The sequence below is a fragment of the Prionailurus bengalensis genome, chromosome E2, assembly GCF_016509475.1.
Source record: "Prionailurus bengalensis isolate Pbe53 chromosome E2, Fcat_Pben_1.1_paternal_pri, whole genome shotgun sequence".
Lineage (NCBI taxonomy): Eukaryota > Metazoa > Chordata > Mammalia > Carnivora > Felidae > Prionailurus > Prionailurus bengalensis.
Window position 1 is genome coordinate 61,432,715 of NC_057352.1, and position 20,271 is coordinate 61,452,985.

Consider the following 20,271-nt stretch of genomic DNA (forward strand, 5'->3'; position numbering starts at 1 on the left):
CCTGTGCACGTGGCTCCCGTGTCCCTGGATCCTGCGTGGCCAGCCCACAGAAGAGGGTCCATGTGGCAACACCAGCCGCCAGGCTCTGCTCTTATCCTTACCCGCCCCCCCCCCCATAGGCTCAGCACCGGGATCGACGCACCATCTGTGGGGTGACACAAAGTGAGTGAGGCCGCTTGTTTGAAAAGAATGAAGGGGGGGCGCCTGGGTGGCGCAGTCGGTTAAGCGTCCGACTTCAGCCAGGTCACGATCTCGCGGTCCGTGAGTTCGAGCCCCGCGTCAGGCTCTGGGCTGATGGCTCAGAGCCTGGAGCCTGTTTCCGATTCTGTGTCTCCCTCTCTCTCTGACCCTCCCCCGTTCATGCTCTGTCTCTCTCTGTCCCAAAAATAAACGTTGAAAAAAAAAAATTTAAAAAAGAATGAAGGGTTTCAAGACATTAACCCCGGAGCGCTGAGCAAGTGCGGACCCCGGGAGCCTTGCCGAGCACTCGGGCTTGCTCTGTCCGGCCCCCGGCCCCCAGCCCCCAGCCCCCAGGAGGAGCTCGAACCACCGCTCACTCCCTGGCCAGGCTGGGAAGGCATTCTCAAACGAGGTTCCGTGGAGAACCAGGGTTCTGTGGACCTCTCCGAGGCTGCCTTAGGGGGTGACAGAGCAAAACCCCAAGCCCGACCCCTACTGCCAGCAACTCCAACCGTCCAATTCACGTATTCCTGGTCAGTGTTGTTTGGAGCAAGTGAATATTAGGCTTTCAACGTAAAAAATTGGGAGGAATGATGGTTCACACAGACGGTTCAATATGTGTTAAAAATGCAAACCAACCCCATAGCTCAACACGAGGGAAACCGAGGCCCCAAGAGCAGGTGTGAGCTCCGGGGACACTGCGTAGCCAACGCAGAACCCGGGTCCCCTGCCTGGTCACTGGGAGCTGGTCACCCCTTGGTGGCTCAGAACCTGGCCGCATGGGCTCAGGGATGGCCCCCAAGTCGGGGTTTTGTGGGGGCATCCCTGCTGGTCTGACCTTCTTCAGGAGCCCCTCACGCTGCCCATCCCCTGTGGCACTCACAGCTGCACGTGTGACCACTGACCAGTGTCCTTTCTGCTGGACTCTTGCTACATTCAAGGTGCCTGACGTGTGTGGAATCATCTGGGTGGGAGAGGGGTGGGGCACGGGAGGCCGGCATCCGCCCCCATTTCTGCCAGCCCAGGACAAGGAGCAGTGACTGGGAAGGAGGGGTGCGGCAGGTGCAGACAAGGAGGAAGTGGGGCCGGCGGGGGGGGGTGGTGGAGGTCACACCTTACCCAGAGAGAATCTAAAAATGGGATCACTGGGACTCCTGGGTGGCTCAGTCGGTTGAGTGTCCGACTCTTGATATCAGCTCCGGTCATGATCCCAGGGTCGTGAGATCGAGCCCCTCAGTGGGCTCCAGACTGAGCGTGGAGTCTGCTTAAGATTCTTTCTCTCTCTCTCTCTCTCTCTCTCTCTGACCCTCTCGCCCGTTTATGCACACTCTCTCTCTCTCTTTCTAAAATAAGCAATACAATAAAAATATGACGGTTGTGCTGGCCAGAAGAATTGCCTGTTCAGCCGGTGCTGACCAGACTCGCGGCTCGGGCCTGACCCTGCTGTGTACGGAGGCCCTCCCATAGCAGGTGCATGCGGGCACCCTCCCCCCGCCTCACCGCCAGCATCAGCAAATATTTGCAGGCCAGCACGAGACGCCCACCATGTTCTAGAAGGACACACCGGGAGCAGAGGCCGGATCGGCCCTGGGGACAGAATTCTGTCTGTCTGTTGAGAGGAGGGTCACCCTGGGATCCTCGTGAGTAAAGCGAGATGAGGGGTTGAGGAGGGGACGGCCTCTGGGGGAGCCGTGGGGACTGACCCGGCCACGCCAGCGATGCTGCAGCCGCACGGGGCCCTGGAGCTGCCCCGGCCCTGGAGGGCCGTCGCCCCGGTGTGTCCCCAGCGCCCCCATTCCTGGCAGGACCGCGTGCGGCCAGACAACAGGCAGACGCGGCAGGCGGTCTGGGCACTGAGCACAGGTGCCGTGGCTCTTGTGCTCGTGCAGGGCGGCCGGGCCTCACCCACCCGGAGCTGGAGGCCACGGGCCGTGGCCCTTACTCCTCTTCCCACACTGGACCCGCCGGGCAACCGCTCACACGGGAGCTGCCAGGCACCGCGCAGCCCAAAGTGCCGGCCAATCGTGGGCGATCGCCGGGTGCCAGGCACAACAGGAGACCCAGAGACAGCGCCAACGCTGAGCTCACGCAGAGGCTCCCAGCCCCGACCGCTGTGCTTGAGGAGCCCCGGGGGCCTGGAGAGGCCCTGATGGCAGGCACCGGCCAGACCAGCCCGTCAGCACACGGGCCGTTGGCCAGTTCACAGGGAGCGACTCAGCGAAGGTCAGGGAAGGTCAGGGAGGGGATGTGAGCGGAGTCCAGCCCCAGTGAGGCCCAGGCTGTTCTCCAGCTCCAGCAGCTGCTGGCTCTAAGGCCTTGTTAGGACCCTGTGTTCCCCAGTTCAGTTTTTCCGTCTGCAAAGCAGGTGCCTCCTAGGTCCCTGAGAGCAGATGAGGAGACACTATGCCCGTGCCAGGCACAGAGAGGGCACCCGCCCGATGCGCGTGCTCGTATCACGGGCACAGGTTAGCGCTTTACTCCTCACAGGCCTCCGGGAGCCGAGGGGTTGTTACCTCCGCTTAGAGGAGAGGAAACCGAGGCACTGAGAGGTTCAGCCGTTCACCTGAGGCCATGCAGCTCATCCAGACGGGAGCTGACAGTCGTTTGATCTAGTGATGCTGATACGACGGTGACGACAGGAATCACGACGGTGGTGGTGGTGATGATAATGGTGGTGACGGTGGCCGTGATGACGGTGGTGACGGTGACAGCAAGGCCATCTAACACATAGCACCTACTCTGTGACCGGCGCTCCTGGTAGTTTGAACGTATCGCCTGATTTAAGTCTCCAATTACAGGTGAGGACAGTGAGGCATAACGAGAGAGAAGAAATAACTTGCTTGAAGCTACGCAGCCAGTCAGTGGCACAGCAGGGGTCCAGCCCCAGGCGCCTGGCCACACTGTAATTCAGTGGTGCCCGTGTGGCTGCTGGACGAGGAGCAGGCCACTCCAAAGGGTCCCCGCGCCGCCCCCACGTCACTCTCCTTTGGCTGTAAAAGCAAGGAAGTCGTGGCCCTGCGGTGGGCTTGAGAGGTCCACGTGGGACTCACGTGGCCCGAGCTGATCGGGGGTGAGGGCTCAGTGAGCTACCCGTGGCACCGTTGTCACTCCGTGTCGTCGCTACCTTGTCCTGCCTGTCCCCTTGTCCAGTTCCCCGAGGGCCCAACTGTCTGCTCACAGCTTCCGTAGATGCCGCTGTGTCGGGCGATGGACCAGCCTGGCCCTGTGGCTGTGGTGTCAAAGGTGCCGGGGGGCGCTGTCCCCATCCTCTCTCCCGAGTGCAGGTGTCCAGGAGGCAGAGGTACCTGTCTGGAGGGACGGGACGGAGCCAGCCCTGCGCAGGGCACAGGACCACCCGGGGAAGGGGGACCGAGGCACAGAGGGGCTGGCGGGCGGCAGGGAGGCCACGAGAACGGGGCGCTGTGCCGCAGACGCGCTGGCCTCAAGCCCACTCTGGAACGGCCCGGGGCGAGGGACCGAGACCGCTCAACTGTCATTTTCATTAAAGCCACGTGTCCCTACTGCCAATGCAAATGTGCTCCGGGAGTGTTCAGATGGAAAACACAAGGACAGGACAAGTGCACCAGGGAACCGGCTTCATGGGGAGCCCAGCGAGGACGGAGCAGACTGTAGGAGCCCAGGCTCTTGGCCGATGGCCAGTGGCCCAGCGCGGGGCGGCCCCTCCCCCCGCCAGCCTCTGACAGCCGCTTCCGCCAGGAAAACAGCCAGTGCCTGCTGGGAGCCCGGGAGCCCGGCAGGTGCTGGGATGGGCCGCCAGCCACCTTGCTCCCCCGAGGCTGCCCAGGGGTGAGCCTGGATGGGACACGGTTGACATCTTCCAAGGGACTCGCACTGGGTCTGGAAATGGGGCGTTGAGCCCACAGTGACCTGAATTCAAAAATCATTCCAGCAGAGACAACCGGGAGCAGAGAGCAGGGCCCGGCCCCAGGATGGGGAACGGGAGCCAGGCCCCTGGGCGTGGCCGCGTGGAGGCCAGGCCAGCAGCTCTGTCTTCTAAGGGCCTGGGCCCTCGTGGTGGGCCGCTGGCTTTGCCGAGGGGCTGGGCAGGGCACCCCGGGCCAACGCTGTGCTCAGTGCACCTCCTGGCCCAGGCCCATGCTGAGCGCAGGATGTGGGTGGGAGCCCGGGTGAGGCAGAGCCGGGCTCTGGGACAGCCGGGAGGCTTCCTAGGCCTCTCGTTTCCCGACGGGAAGCGTGCTCTGAAGACAGGCCACCTCCCCACCGCTCGCCCCCGCGGCACTCTGGACCCAGGAGCTGCCGCCTCTTGAATGAGCCCCTTGGCGGAGGCCCCCTCCGGACCTCCCAGCTCCCGTCCACAGCAGGAGAAAGGGCCGTGCAGGTGTCCGAGGCTCCAGCTGTGTGGTCTGGCTCAGCTGCTCCCGCCCCGTGGTCCAGGAGCTCCCCGCAGCATTCACCTTGCTGACACCAGCCGCCTCTGTCCTTGCGGGTGCCTGGGCTTCCACACTGCCCATCCTGCCCTAGCTCTTGCTGGGGGAAAGGCTGTGCACCGTGCACCCTCTCTGATCGGATCTCAGGGTGAGTGTTACTTTAAAACACTGGGGAAATTAAGACACGTGCTGTGAAGAGGCCGGGCCCGGGCTGACTCCCTGTGGGTCCCGCTAATGCCCTTTGCACCCGTCCCCAGAAGCCCAGTGGGGCAGAGAGAAGACGGCCCAGGACGGCATGGACGGGGGTGGCTGCCGGAAGCTTCTTGAGCTCGCCTGCCTCGCAGGCCCCCGTGCACCCCGCCTCTGCTTCCAGCGTCCCCCGACTCCTGGCTCCCGTTTCTGCCGTGCTGAGGCCGGTGGGGAGACAGAAGGCGGGAGGCGATGAGGCGACGAGTCCTAAGGCTCCGCAGGACGGGGGCCCTCCCTGAACACGAGTCCAGCTGGTGGCTTGTGCTGTGTCACCCCGTCTTATCCCACACAATGTTTGCAGCTCTTGCGAGCTCCCTCCCGGTGTCCCCTGGCCGCCCTGCCCTCCAAGGTCGGCCCGCTGGTGGACGCTGCTTCAGTTAGCAAGCGTCTCGTCCAGGCTCCTCCAGGGAAGCAGCCGGCGGGAGGCGCACGTGCGTGGGAGCACGCTTCCCCCGCGACCCGGCTCGGCTCCTGCAATCATGGAGGCCAGGAAGCCCCCCGACCTGCCGGGTGCGACGAGCTGGAGGCCAGCCGGGCAGGAGTGCCATCCAGCCAGCGCCCGAAGGCCCGGGAACCAGGGGGACCGACCTCTGAAGGTGGGAACGCGTGGACGTCATGTCGCACGGGGAGCAAATCCCCCCCCTTTTCCTCCCTCCGGGCCCTCAGGGGGCTGGGCGAGGCCCACCCACACGTAGGGGCTCCAAGGCCGGCCCTCCAGGAAACGTCCTCGCGACCGCGCGTCCCCGAGCCCGGGGCAGGCTGGCGCACGAGCTAACCGCCAGAGCAAGAGCAGTGGTTGTGCGCGCTTCCTGTTTGTCGCACGAGATAGCAGACGCTGACTTCATATAAATAGTCGTCCTGCTGCCTCATCGAGGACGGTCTCGGGGGAGCGGCTGCGTTTCCTGGAGTGCGCGTGTGAACCGCGGAGCGCTCGGGCCGCCTCCAAGCGCCGCAGGGCAAGGCTGGCTTGTCGGAAGGCAGCCGGCGGCCGAGTGTTCCCATGGAGCTGGTCTCGGCCTTGGGGACCCCTGGGGAGGGCCGCGGGTCCTGCGGTCACGCCTCTGAGGGGCACTGGCCCAGAGGACCGCGTGCCAGCGCCGTGCTCCGCTCTGAGGCCTTCCCCGCGGGGACATCCTGGCCATCCCTGGCCTGCGGCCCTCCGCTCGGGACTTCCCCAGCTGAGCACGGCGGCCCCCCTGCCCTGGCCAAGAGCAGCCTCCCAACCTCCGGCCCGCGGTCACTTGCTCTAGGCCGTGGGTAGGGCCTGGTCTCGAGCCCTGGAGGCATGGCAAGGCCCCTCGCGTCTGACCACCTGCTCATCCCTCCTCACCGCTTCCTCCCCGGGCCCTGCTAGTGAGGAAGGCTGACTAGCTGACTGGTTGTCAATGAGTCTGTCCCCTCCTCCCGCTGCTACCTTTGGGTGACTTCGACTGCGAAGGACAGAAAACCAAACTCAAAGTGACCGTGGCAACTTAGCTCGCCTAAGCAGAAGTCCAGAGGTAGGGTGGTTCCTGATATAATGAGTGCACTGGCTGGGATATGGCCCAGGACCCAGGCTCTGTCTGCCTCTTCTGTTCGCTCACTCTCAGGACGGCGCTTCCGTCGGTTACAAAATGGCTGCAGCGGTTCCAGACATCACATGCAGACACAGAATCCACCAGGGACACATAGGGGTTGCTTCTTCCAAAGCATCTCTCCTCGTTGGTGAGGACAGTGTTCCCAACTTGCACTCACGTATCATGGACCGATGTCGCTGGCAGGGACAATGAGACCACTGTGACTGGCTTAGGGGTCACGATTTGCCCTCTGGGGCTGGAGGTCCGCCCCACCCCCCTTTCTTGAAGCACATGCCTCTTGGGGACAAGTGCCAACGTGAAGAAAATCGGGATCCAGGGGAAAGAGGGAAGGTGGGGTGGTGTCACGTGGGTATGAACGTGATCTGCCACGGCTGTGTTCCTGGATTTGCAGAGCAAATAGGTAAAACGGTGACAGCAGTGTTTCCAAGCACACCAGTCTCCGTCTTTCATACCTGGTCCTGCCAGAATCGGCCGCTGATGCTTCGGGGTGACGAGAGTCCACAACCACCCCCCCACTTCTTTCTGAGCGCCTTCCATATGCGGGACATCCCCCGAGAACGAGTCAGGTGCTGCGCCCGGAGGTTCCCTCCAGCATCTCGTGGCTGATTCAGAAGCCTGGTTCCCCCCGCCCCCCGTGTAAATTCTAGACTCCCTCGGTCCGGCACCCCAGCGTGACCCCAGCCACCCTTTGCGGTCCGTGCGGGCCCTGAGTTTCTGCTGCGCCTGAACTGCTCGTGGCGGGGCCCTGCCTTCCCGCCCTCCACCCCCACCCCCCCGCCCCGTCCAAATCCTGCTGGCCCTTCAAGCACCGATTCAAGTGCTGCTTCCGAAATGCCTTCCTTGAACCGGCGTCTGAACCGGGGACCTCCAGATCCCCCCCTACTTTGTGACGCAGATGCTTCTACTGATGTTTCATAAGGGTGAGGGTAACAAGACCGCACACTTGCTGTGCTGCAGGCACAGTGCTAAGAGCTTTATGTGGAACACAACACTTAATTTTCACAGCGTCCCTTGGAAGTGGGCATTCTTAGGTAGAAACGGACCCAGAGAGGTTAATTTGCCCAAGGTCACACAGCTACAAGTGACGGAAGCAGTTGTGTTCAAATTACCCCAGAACTTCGTGGCTTAAAATCCCACACGTTCGTTATCTCTCACGGCCTCTGGGGTCAGGCATGTGGGCGCATCTCAGCCGGGCGGCCTGGCTCGGGGCCTCCCCGGCTGGTGGCCCCGAAGGTCAGCAGGGGCTGCCGGCTCATCTGGAGGCCCGAACGGGGCTGGAGGAACCACCTCCAGGGTGGCTGTTCCCGCGGCCGCAGACGGGAGGCCTCGGTGCCTCGCTCGTGGGCCTGTCCACGGGGCTCATGGTGTGTTAGCTCGTGACCTGACGTCTGCCCCCTGAGCACCTGCTCTGGGGCCTGTGTGGAGGGGCTGCTGCCCGAGCCGCTGATGAACAGTGACAGTGCTTAGTGTCCAGGGGCAGCTGCGAGTGTCCTGCCACGTGGCCTCCTAGCAGGGGGACTGAGCGGGGACGAGAGGCCTCAGACACCGACCACACCCCCTCACGTTCTCGGGGGCTCCCTATCGGAAGCAGGAGCAGGCGAACAGCCCGGCGTGGAGGCCCTGCCCACCCGAGGCTCCCTCCCGAGGGTACCCCTCCTCCCGGGGTCAGATCCACGTGCAGCCAGGTCCAGAACAGGTGGGACCTCCCTCTGGGGGGTGAGGGGCTCCCCTCCCCCCGGACACGGGCCTGCCGGCTCTGAGACCCTCAGCTCTTTTACGTGTGGGGCCAGCTCCCCACCAGTTCGAAGGTGCATGCGTGGGCTCACCGGGCATCGCTGAGGGCGACTGCAGGAGCTCCTGCCTTCGGAAGACGGATGCCTGCACTCCTCACGCTGTCCCGCCTGCTTTGTCCACACACATAGTGGGGGATCCTACCGTACGTGCAATTTGGGGCTCTAATTTAAATTTTTTTTTTTAATTTTTTTTTCAACGTTTATTTATTTTTGGGACAGAGAGAGACAGAGCATGAACGGGGGAGGGGCAGAGAGAGAGGGAGACACAGAATCGGAAACAGGCTCCAGGCTCCGAGCCATCAGCCCAGAGCCTGACGCGGGGCTCGAACTCCCGGACCGCGAGATCGTGACCTGGCTGAAGTCGGACGCTTAACTGACTGCGCCACCCAGGCGCCCCTCTAATTTAAATTTTAATGTTTATTTTTTTAAAGAGAGACAGAGTGCGAGCGGGGGAGGGGCAGAGGGAGAGAGAGACGGAGAATCAGAAGAAGGCTCCGGGCTCCAAGCTGTCAGCACAGAGCCCGACGCGGGGCTCGAACTCACGGACCGTGAGATCGTGACCTGAGCTGAAGTTGGACACCCAGCCGAGTCACCAAGGCGCCTTGGGTTCTATTTTTACGTGAGGATTTAAGAAAGTATGTTCATGCTATCTTTATTCAACCGTAGATCGTTATCAGTAATTCTAGGTTTCTGTACAGCTTCACTCTTCTTTCATTGGAGACACAGCGTCTCGTTATCCTGGCCCCCTAATGAGTGGTATCCTGGCTTGTGGCTGTCGCGCGTAGCACGGCCGTGAACATCTCTGGGGACACAGCTTGTGCAGATGACTCATTCTTTATGGGAGTTGTTGTTATGTGGGGTGGAGTCTGATTTTAAGCAAAGGGGACACGTGTCAGGCTGTTCGTTCAGCTTCACAGCCGTGGGGAGGAGGGAGGCGTGGGGCAGAGGGGGCGGGACGTGGGTTCCGAGCTCGAGATCCCAGCTCCGTCGCTTGGCAGGAGCAAGGACACATGATGACTTCTCTGAGCCTCAGTTTCCTCACCTGCAGAACGGGTACAATGCAGCCCTTTGCCAGTCACACAGCTCCTCGGCCCTACTGCCCTCCGTCGCGGCTCAGGGCACCCACTGGCAGGGGCCCCGGGGCCTCCGTGTCTGAAAGCCTTCCAGTCACCTTGCCTGGCTCGACTCTTCAGGGCACGGGCCATCCGCCTCAGCCAGCCCCGCGGCTCTAACAAAACATCACCTATAGCCAAATGCCTATGACCAGGGTGCTGGCTCGTCCAGTGCCTGGTGAGAACCGGCTGCCTGGCAGGTACCTGTCACCTGCTTGTGTCCTCACTCGGCAGAGAGCAGAGAGCAGAGAGGAGGCAAGCTCTCCCGGCTCTCTCATTGTGGGCTCCACCTCACAAGCTCATCTGTCCTAATTGCCTTGCAAAGGCCCCAGAGCAGAGCTTCAACATGTGAATTGTGGGGGGACACAACCGCTCAGTCCACACGTCACACTACTTGGTGTGCCTGTTTATTCACCGCTCTCTCTGCTTCCCCTGCGAGCGTGTAAGTTGCAGGAGGGCGAGGGGCTCTGTCTTCGTCTCTGCGTCTAGAACAGGCCTGGGGGGCACGGGCACCTGCACAGACACCCACCCGTCTGAACGGCCAGGAGGCCAAGGGGAGGCCGTGGACGCACTTAGGGTCCTGTGCCACTCAGGGGAGGGTGGAGCCGAGGTGAGGAGGATTTACGTGTAGACAGTGACCCCTTCCCCTCTGTGCTTGGTGGAAAGCCCTCCCTAGGGGGCCCTCGGTGTGTTTAGGGGCCAGAGGCAAGAACACAGCCACAGTGGCAGTGCTGGGCAGGGACTGCTGAGGGCTCAGAGGACCCGTGAAGTTAACATGAAGGGCTTCCTTGCCCCCTCCCCCTTTAGAAATTATTTTACAAATAAATAAAAATCATTTTAGTCTATTTATCAGCTACACAGTTTGAGAGACCACCGTCCCCTTCCCGCCCACCAGAGGCAACGCTGATTGCCTCCACGTGCCTGCAGAGCCTCCGTGGTGGTCCCTGTCACTGTCTGCTCCTGCTGTGGATGCCCAGTGCTCATCTCTCCCACCACACCCGTCCCTCCCTGAGAGGCGGCCATGGACTTGGTTAGGTCAGCATCAACGTGTGCAGCTACTGTAAATGTGAGCCTGTAAGCGCTGTAGGGAACGGCCTCCTAGAACACGATTTCTCTGCCGTAGCTGTACGTCTGCCCGTTTTCCCTGCGTGGATCACCACCCTTTCTCTTGATCGGTTTTCTATGCCCAAACTCTGCCTCGATTGTTCGAATCTCCTCTCAAAGGAGCAAACACAGAAATTCCATCAGTTTAGGGGCGCCTGGGTGGCTCAGTCGGTTGAACATCCGACCTCGGCTCAGGTCATGATCTCATGGTTCGTGGGTTGGAGCTCTGCATCCACAGCTCCTCTGGGCTGACAGCTCGGAGCCCAGAGCCTGCTTCGGATTCTGTCTCCTTCTCTCTGCTCCTCCCCTGCTTGTTCCCTGTCTCTGTCTCTCAAAAACAAGTAAATGTTGGGCGCTTTTTTAAAAGAAATTCCATCAGTTGCATCTTGGGGCGGGGGGCAGGGAATGACCACTCCCACCTGTCAGGTGCAGGTCTCTGCAGCAGTGGGAATGGGACCAGGGGGGAAGCTGGGATCTGACTCAGGTTCTCACTGGGCCACTTGGCTGCTGCACTGGAAACAGGCAGCTGGTAGGGGGGTGGGGGCAGTGCGAGCGGGGAGACCAGGAGGAGGCTAGTTCAGTAATCTGGATGTGAGATGAGGGTTTCCCAGGGCCCGTGGGGTGGCTGCACGGTGGCTGGTGGGAAGGGGTTGGCTCCTGAGGGACTCTGAAGGAGAAATGACCAGGACTGGACGTGAGGTGGAAAGGAAGGAGGAGTCTACATGACCGAGCTCCCAGAACAGCGGTGAGCTGGGCAGGCGGCAGGGGAAGTGTTAAGACAGCCCTCCCACAGCTGTAACGGGGAACCACAGATGGGGGCTCATAAGCCACAGCCCTGGAGGTTGGAAGCTGCGGACCAAGGTGCCGGCCGACTCAGTGTCTGATGAGGACCCGCTTCCCGGTTCACAGATGACCATCTGGCTGCGTCCTTGCGTGGCGAAGGGCGAGGGAGCTCCCTGGGACCTCCGTTGTAAAGGCAGGAAGCCACTCGTGGCCTAAGCGCCTCCCAAGGGTCACCTCCTGACACCATCCCATTGGGTGTTAGGTTCAACATATGCATTTTAGGGGGACATAAACACTCAGCCCATTAACAGGAAAGACCCGGTTCAGGTGGGCCATGTCAGGTGTTCGACCCTCTGGAACACACAAGTGAGATGTCAGGCAGCTGGGATCTGCGACCAGGGACCCAAGTCTGCGTGCACTCACTGTACCAGGCACTCTGTGGCCCTCCACCCAGAAGGTGCTCGTTGTCATGAGTTTCTTTGATGATTTCTGCCTTCTCCGCTGTCCCTCTCCCAAACTACTGTTTTTCATATAGGACCTTCTGGATGGGCCCATTTCCTTATCTTTCCTCCGGGGTTTTCCATCTCCTAGTCTTTTTTTTTTTTTTTTCTGTCTCTGGGGGATCCCCAGCCCCTCTTCCCTTGGGCCATGGCATTCTCCTTCTCCAGGAGCTCCCCTGAGTGTCCGGAATGTTCCTGACAGAGAACGGGGCTCCCCTCTTCTGCGCCACAGCCGGGAAGGTTTGGGCCCCTGCCCCTGGGCCACCCACGCGCCACCCCTGTCACCCTGCTCCAGGTCCCGCGCCACCAGTGTGTCCCCGTGCCTCCTGCACTCCCAGGTCCCGCGCCCCCTGTGTCACCCACGCGCCACCCCTGCTCCAACGCCACCCGTGTGTCCCGTGTCCCCATGTCCCCCGCGCCCCCAGGTCCAGCGCCACCCGTGAGTCCCCGCGGCCCCAGGTCCAGCGCCGTCCTCCCGGGAGGACCGACCGCAGTGAGGCCCGTGCGCGATCCAGGACGACCTGCGCCCACACACCGCTGGACCGCACGGCTTGCGTGCGTTTGTTTTTTACTTTAGAAAAAAAATCACACGTTTCAGCCAAACGAACGGACTCTCGCCCCGAGTTCAAACACCCGCAGCGGTGGCGCAGCCGAGCCCCGTCACGCCCCGCCGGTAGCTACAGTTTTGAGACGCTCTGGTCCAGTCGGGAGCCCAGCGGCCGGGTGTCTAGTCCACCGACCGAGGTCACGGCGAACACCCTCCCGGCGGGCGCCTCCCGCTGTCGGCGCCGGGAACGTTCGCGCCCGGAACCCGCCGCCGCGGCGCCGCACGCGCCGGGAGGGTGGGGGTGGACGCGCTCCGGCGCCGGACGGTGGGTGCGCGCGCAGCCGCGGTTCCGGTTCCGGCCCGAGGGGAGGCGGAGGAGGAGCGCGAGCCGGAGGAGGAGGAGCGAGCGCCGCGCGGGCCGAGGTAGTGCCCGCCGTCCCCGGCCCCGCAGGCGTCCCCGCGCGCAGGCCCCCGCGTCCCGGCCCCGCCTCCTCGGCCGCGCGCCGCGGGGGCGCCTGGGCCGCGCGCCGGCGGCCGTGCCGAGGCGGGGGGGAGGGGGTCGGGCGCCCGGGCGCCCGCTGTCCGTGCTCGGCCTCCGTGCCGGGGTCGCCGGGTCGCCGCGTGTAAAGTAAATCATTCCCGTCTCCGCCGGGCCTGAGGTGCCCGCGCCCCCTGCGCGTCGTCCTCGCTGCCTGCTGCGTGCGGCGGGCGCCCAGGGGGCGGGTCCGCCCGGCTGAGCAGCCGGGCTCTGAGAGGCGATGAGTGGGGCGCCAGCCGGGGAGGGACGAGAAGTCAGCGGTGGGAGCGCCCGTCACGCCGGGGAATGGCTGCGTCGCCGCCCCCAGGGGGCAGGTGTCTGCGGGGGCACCGGGGCCGCGCTGCTACCATGGAGCGTCTTGGCGCCTCGGGTGGTGGCTGCGGCGGCCGGCCGCAGCGAGGTGCGGGTCCGTGCCCAAGGGCGGACCGAATCAGCCGGGTGGAACGCGGCCTGGGCCCGTGTCACGCCTCCAGGCGGCACTTTTGAAACAGTATTTTACTTCCTGATACGGATCCGGGTTTGAGCAGGACTTTCCCCCTTTGGGTTTTTTGATTTGAGGGTAGCGGTCCTGGACGCACCGTGATGCCTGTTACAAATACAGACTTTCGGGTTCTGGGGGCCGTCACGTGCGCTCTTACTCATTTAGAAAGCAGCCACCCTCGTTTGAATGCAAGTATCACTCAGGAAGTGATTCCTGCTGCGGGGCCCCTGGGTCCTTCCTGCACAGGCTGCACGCAGGCCTTGTAACCAAAGGGAAGTGAAGGCTTAGGCAGGTGCAGAAACCAGGGGGGAGGAGCAGAGGCCCCGGTGCAGGCCTGTGCTGACTCTGGAGCCTGTGCTCTGAGCCATGGGTGTGACCCCACCACCTTCCTGATGCCCCACGGGCTTCGGTTCCGCCGGAGAGTCTGGGTGGTGAGCATAACCAGCGGCCTCTGTCGGGTCTCGGGCTGGGCTGCTCACCGCTGGAGGAACCTGAAAGCAGCGTGTCCTGGGAGAAGAAAACCAAAATGCAGGTTCCTCTGGTCTTTGGCCGGGATCCTGCCACGTCGCAGCCGGGTGCCCGTGGCCGGCTGGTGACCCAAGAGCAGTTTCGTGGAGCTGGGTCGTTGAGACAGGGAGAACCCGTGGCCTGATCGCATTTACTTGGTGGCAGTGGCAGTCGAAGCTGAGCCGCTGGGGGTGGTGGAGACCCCGTGACCAAGGAGGCCCTGTGGCTGGAAGGTGGGGCTGTCTTCCTGAAGGGTCTGTTGGTCCTTCTGGACCCAGAGGTGTCCAGGAGGATGACACACAGTCATCTGCCCTGGATAGAGGTATGTTTTTGCCTGTTCCTGTCGGGGCCCTGATCCCCTGATCTTGAAGACTAGCCCCGTCTACAAGAGTTCATGACGAGTCATTTCAGGGTCACTTACGTGGGCGACTTAAAAGCCGTCTTGAAGGTCTGGTGCCAGAATACATTAGCGCATCCTCTCTGGAGGGGACTCTGGCAGTATTTCCCCAAATTAAAAGTAATTTTTGCCGTGAGGCCCCCTGGTGAGCCCTGGGAGGGCCACGTCTCAGAATCTGCTCCACGAACTACCCCCTGGGAGCCCGGTACGTGCGCCCCGTGGCTCCTTCCCCGGACATTTGCCCGGCGGGCTCCTTCTTACCTTAGCTGCGGTGATTCTGGCCTGAGGCCGTGCTTCCGGGAGCCCTCCGCTCGCGGCATCTGTCCCGGTCTCGCCGGCCGCCAGACGCTCAGACTGGTAGCGGGAGATGCCTAGTGTGTCCCCGTCCACGCGGCCGCCTCAGGAGCTGCTTCATCGGCACCGATGTTTCCACGTCTGCACAAGCCTCTTACAAACTGGCAGTTTTAACTGAAGGAAAAACGCTGTTGTCTCCTTTTTATTTGCTTCTATCGTTTTGAGAAACTAAAGAGCTATGGAGAGCTACAGACACCCTGCAGACCCACCACCCAAAACAAATGGTTTTATATTTTTGTCTCTTTTATGTAGAAAATAATGCTGCAGTTGGAGCATCTCCACTTTTGGAAACTAAATGACATTTATTAGGCTTTTGAAACACTGGACGTGAAAGTTGTACGTGCTCATTTCAGAAAAATTGGAGAAAATTGGGAAGCACTGAGGAGCCAAGAATCACCTGATTCCCACAACCCCCCGATCACCTGGTGTCTGCCTTCAAGGCTTCTCAGCTGCAACCATTTTTCCCCCTCAGTGGCATTGCAGGACGCTTCCTGGCGGTCAGCACGCGCCCTCCACAGCTGGGCTGGGGCCCCGGCACCCCGTGCTCACCCTGATCTCCTTAAACCTCTTCTGGACCCTCTGGTTGAGTCCCAGTTTTCCGTATCGTAAATAACATTGCAGGGAACGTCCCGTTTGTGAGTCGTGGTGCACGTCTCGAGTATTTTCTGAGGCTATGCTTTAAAAATACTACTGTGGGAACACAGGGCTTGTGGTTCCTGGGGCTTTTTGGTCTCATCTTGAGCTGACTGTGAAGTATCCTTTTGGGTGGCTGAGTCGATGCCCTGGGGCAGCCTGTCTTGTGGCTGGTGAAGCCTGTGGGGTGGAAGTCAGATGTCCGCCTCTTGGGGCCATTGCCCCGTCCGTCCCCAGCCCTGTTTACGGGGCCAGCCGAGGCCCCGGCGAGGGAGGGAGGGTGGGCTCAGCCCTGCTTTCCGGTTCTCAGGACTGACCCCAGGGCACGGGGTCCAAGGGCTCAGACTCCAGCTTCTCGGTACCGTCTGCCCCTGGTGTGGCGCAGCTCCTGGGATCCCGGGACACGCAGGCAGCGTACCCCCATCTCCCAGTGACAGGGAGGCAGGAGGTGTCTGTTCTTTGAGGGCCTGGAGGGGAGACGTGGGAGCACATGTGGATGAAAGGAAAGTGGCGTGGATTTCTGTGGCTGCAGTCACGGCCCCACGCCTGACACCCCCTCCGGTGCCTCTGGGGACAGAGGTGGAAGAGGCAGCTGTTGGCGGCTGCTGGGGTGCTCCGTTCCTTAGCACCCCCAGCTAGCGCCCTGAGCACCTGTCCTGTGCTCTCCCCCAGAAGAGCCGGCCTCCGCGTGGCCCAGAAGTGCCTGGTAGCAGGCTTTCTGTCCGCAGACTCTTTTTTTTCCCTCTGGCCACTACGGCTAATAGAGAAGAATTTGCTAGAAGTGAGGAAAGGAAACCTGTCAAAGCTACCCTGCTTTGTTCTTCATGAGCTTCCTTTCTCTCCGAAACATGTTTATCACGTTTACTGTTTTCTCTGGTTGAGCCCAGCTCTCTCCTTACCATTTGTCAGATTTCTTTATAGTAGCAGACGTGCAGACCCAGCCACGGATCCGCCTCTGACCCACGGGAAGAGGGCAGGACAAGGACCCAGAGAAGTGATAGGACACGGGGGCTTTGAATGACTGTCTCTTTCATCTGGAAATAGCGTGGGGTCCGGTATGTTTGAGAACCGACCCTTAGGCGGCTGGAGGCTGTGGACTGTTAAGGCGGACTCGCCCGGGGCCTCCGCCAGCAGCGGGAGCTGAGGGGGTCCTGAAAGGCCTGCGGGGCGGGCGGGGTCCCCCCTGGTGGCTGCTGGAGCAGGCCCCCCGCCAGGCTGCCCAGAGCCTCCCTGCGGAGCCCCCAGGCCGCAGGAGAAAGCCTCGGCCTGCCACACTGCACGGGGGGGCCCCCACACTGCATGGCCCACCGCTTGCTTGCCGAGGGGCTCAGGGGCTCGCACAAAGCACAGTTCACACTTCCGCAGCCTGTTTGTTTTGTTGGGTAATTATAAAGTGTTGTGTATAATTTGTTCTTAAATTAAGAACAGAGAACAAAACCGTTTCCTTCGTGTAATAAACAATAACACATTAGTCTTCCCCTGTGGCAAGTGAATGAAAGAGTAAAGCCAGGGTTTGTCAGGGGGAGAACTTGCTGAGCAGGGGGAGTGGGGGGAGAGAGTGGGAGACAGAGCATGGGGGAGGAGGTGGGGGCGCCTGGGCCCCTCCTGGTCTCTGTTTTGCTGGGCCTGCTGGGAAGGGGGCAAGATGTACAGCTTCTCTTACAGTGTTGTTGGACGGCAGGCATCCCGTCAGCCTGTGGCATATCCAGAGGTGCCCTCTGGGGTCCCTGTGCCTGTCCTCTCCCACCCCACCCTCCAGGGACCGGCGGTGTGCGGTCATTGGTTGGGCTCATGCCTCCTGACCGGCTGTGGGCTCTGGTGGGCTTGGCTGGGATGGGAGGCTCTGCTGCGGGGGCGGGGGGCTCTTCCGGGATGGGGGGGCGTGGGCTTGGCTGGGCTCTGTCTCTGACTTGGGGGCTGGGCACCTTGGAAGTTTCTTTGTGTGAAGTAAGTCCGAGGTGGTTTCCTTGCCCACTGAGCAGCCCGGCCGCAGCCGAAGGGGGGTTACGGGGCGCAGACACATCCTAGTGCGGGAGGTGCATTTTCACTGCCGGCGACCCAGAGCCCAGAAGGGGCAGAGGCCACGGGGTGCGCCCAGGGAGGGGGGCACAGTGAGGAGCAGTGAGAGCTGAAGGAGCTGCGAAATTGGGGATTTCAACCCGGAGCGAACGGTCGCACAACCCGGAGTCTTCCGGTCGTGCTGGTGGCAGAGGCTCCAGGTAGCAGGTGGGCTCCTGACCCCTGGAATTGAGCTGAACTTCAGCTCTAAACTGCCGTCCAGCGGAGGCAGTCTTGAAAGCCTGCGCCCTCTCCTGCTAAGTGCTGACGCCCCTGGCTGTCCCCAGGAGGTGGTGGCCCAGAGCCCAGCGGCCTGCTGCAGGAGGCTCCCCTCTCTGGGCGCTCAGCACAAGTGCAGGGGGAAGTCAGCCGACCACAGCCCCTCCCGGAGGGCTCTTCCTTCTCTGGCCCCGGGGTCCTGATTCTGACAAAGAGGGAAGAGTCCCCTTCGGCTTAAACCCAGACTGACGCGCCTGAGACCCGCAGACTCACTTTGTCTGGGCCTCTGCAGGCCGCCGCGTTCTGGACCGCGCTCCAGGGAGGGGTGCGTGCGGAGCCGAAGCGCGGCCTGTGTGTGGGTTCCGGGTGCCCTGGCCTCCAGGCTGCGCCCGCGGTGGGGCACAGAGAACAGGTGCTCAGCGGCCCTCGGTGCTCCCTCCTCGTAGCGAGTAATTCTCCAGCCAGTAAGTTATCCAGAATTTACTTGAAGGGCCTTGAACTTGCTTTTCCTTGGTTTTTGCCCAGTTTAGTTGTTTTATAAACTGCCTTTTTGAGGTCCTTTCACGAGCAAGTACGAGGCCGGGGCCCTGGGCGGTGGGTCCGGAAGGTGCCGTGTCGCGGTGGCTTTCGGTTCGGGATGTCAGCTGGTGCCCGGGGGCCGGCCGACGCCATCTGGGCAATTCCACCCCCGCTCTGGCGGCGGTAACCCATGGCGCCCTCTCTCTCCCGGCCCCGCCCCAGGTAAACCTACTTGGACGTTTGTGGGTGCGGTGCTGCCCCCCACCCGTGATGTCCCTCCGGCACCTGCTCTGTGCTGCGGCCTCCCGGCGGCCGGCTCCCGTGAGATGCAGACGAGGCAGCCCCCTGCACACGGCCCCGGCGGCCTGTTGGGACAGGAGTGCCCCCGTGTTCAGCCGGGCCCTGGCCTTCGGGGACCGGATTGCCCTCGTTGACCAGCATGGCCGCCACACGTACAAGGACCTCTTCCACCACAGCCTCCGCCTGTCCCGGGAGCTGTGCCGGCTCCTCGGGTGTGCCGGCGGGGACCTCCAGGAGGAGAGGGTCTCCTTCATGTGCTCCAACGACGTCTCCTACGTGGTCGCACAGTGGGCCTCGTGGATGAGCGGGGGCGTCGCTGTCCCCCTCTACAGGAAGCACCCGCAGGCCGAGCTGGAGTATGTCATCCGGGACTCCCGGAGCGCCGTGGTCCTTGCTGGCCGGGAGTACGTGGAGCTGCTGGGCCCGGTGGTCGGGAGGCTGGGGGTCCCGCTGCTGCCCCTCCCGCCCACGGTCTACGGTGCGGCGGCCGAGGCGCCCGGGGAGTGGCGGGTGCCGGAGCAGAACTGGAGAGACCGAGGCGCCATGATCATCTACACCAGCGGGACCACAGGGAGGCCCAAGGGCGTCCTGAGCACTCATCACAACATCAGGGCCATGGTGAGTGCTCGCGCGCCATTGTGCTGGGGCCCCTGGGGTCGGTCTGGCTTCCCTGTCCTTTTCTGGGGGGCCTCTCGCGGCTGCCCCCGTCCTACCGACCCTGCCGGCAGCACACGGCGACACGTGACCGCCCGCCCCGCCACCCCGGGTGGGGCGGCTCTGGGAAAGGGGGCTCACTCGGGTGTAGGGGGACTTGGCGGCCCCCCGAGGGGCTCCGTGGGGCGGGGCCGCAAGCGAGAGACCGAACGTGCCCCGACACGTGACGTGGAGGGGTTTCGGGGAGAGCAGCCGTGAGGCGAATGTTCGAGACGCGTGATCGGCACCTGAAATGGGGCTTCTTTGGGAAACCTGAAAACAGGAACTCGTGGACCCCACACCTTGGGTGTGACTTTTGTGTTCTGTGGCCTCGGCATCTCTGGGAAACTCCCCAGCCGCTGTGTTTACCTTTAATGTACATCCTTCCTACTTCCGGAAACCGTGTGCATGGATGATAAAGACCCTTACACGCTAGGAGCGGTAAAATAGAACCGATGCTCAGGACCACGAAGGTGAAGTGGTTAAGTCTTGGCCCAAAGCGGTCCCGTACGTCGGGCTAAACTGAGTCCGGGCAGACTGCAGGCAGGGTGTCACGATGTGTTTTCTGTCTCCCCTGCAAGACATACTCTGTGTCTGAGGAGACCCCATCCCTCGGCTGATGTTTGCAAAGGGGTGAGCGGGTCACGTGGGTTTGCCCGTAGCGGTCACTGAGGTGTGCAGGACGACGTCCCCACTGGCGATCTTGAGAACATTCAAAGGGGGGTGTCCCACACTGCTTCTCACTGAAAGCCAAGGTTGTGGCAGCAAACCCAGCTCCGGGTTCTGTGACGGTTCAGCTGGGGTGAGGGCGGTGCCGCACCGGGCGGTGGAGGGTGGGCGGCCAGACTCTGCCGAGGCCCGGAATCCCAGGGCCTGCCGGAGTCAGAACTGCACCCTGACTGCCGGGGGCGGGGTGGGGGCGGGGGCGGGGGGAGCCACCACGGGCACATGCAGGGGACTTGGGACCCCCACACTAAAGCCCTGGCCGTGTCCAGCTCTGCTCTTGGACACGGGGGTCGGCACGTGAGCCAGCAGACCGTGGTCACGAGGCCACCGTCACCTTCAGAAGCCGTGAAGGACTGGGCACCGGGCACCAGAGTGGGAGCTGCCCCTCCCCTGCCCTCCCCTGTCCTCCCCTCCTCTCCTCCCCTCCCCTCCTCTCCTCCGCTCCTCTCCTCCCCTCCCCTCCCCTCCCCTCCCCTCCCCTCCCCTCCCCTCCTCCCCTCCCCTCCCCTCCCCTCCCCTCCCCTCCCCTCCCCTCCTCCCCTCTCCTCCCCTCCCCTCCTCCCATCCCCTCCCCTCCCCAGCCTGGTGGCTT

At 62.5% G+C, this 20,271-nt stretch overlaps 1 protein-coding gene across 3 annotated transcripts in view; it reads left to right on the top strand.

The window, feature by feature from the left end:
• The first annotated feature begins 12,611 nt into the window (after positions 1-12,611).
• ACSF3 (acyl-CoA synthetase family member 3) overlaps positions 12,612-20,271 on the top strand; it is a 55,471-nt gene continuing 47,811 nt past the window's right edge. The window contains exons 1-2 of one of the 3 annotated variants that reach the window (XM_043599892.1): positions 12,612-12,677; positions 18,183-18,878. In XM_043599892.1, coding sequence (XP_043455827.1) covers positions 18,231-18,878 — 648 coding nt within the window. In that variant the 5' untranslated portion in view covers positions 12,612-12,677; positions 18,183-18,230. Of the gene's footprint in view, positions 12,678-17,061; positions 18,879-20,271 lie in introns of those variants that run through there. The other 2 variants (XM_043599893.1, XM_043599894.1) reach the window with 2 other exon arrangements.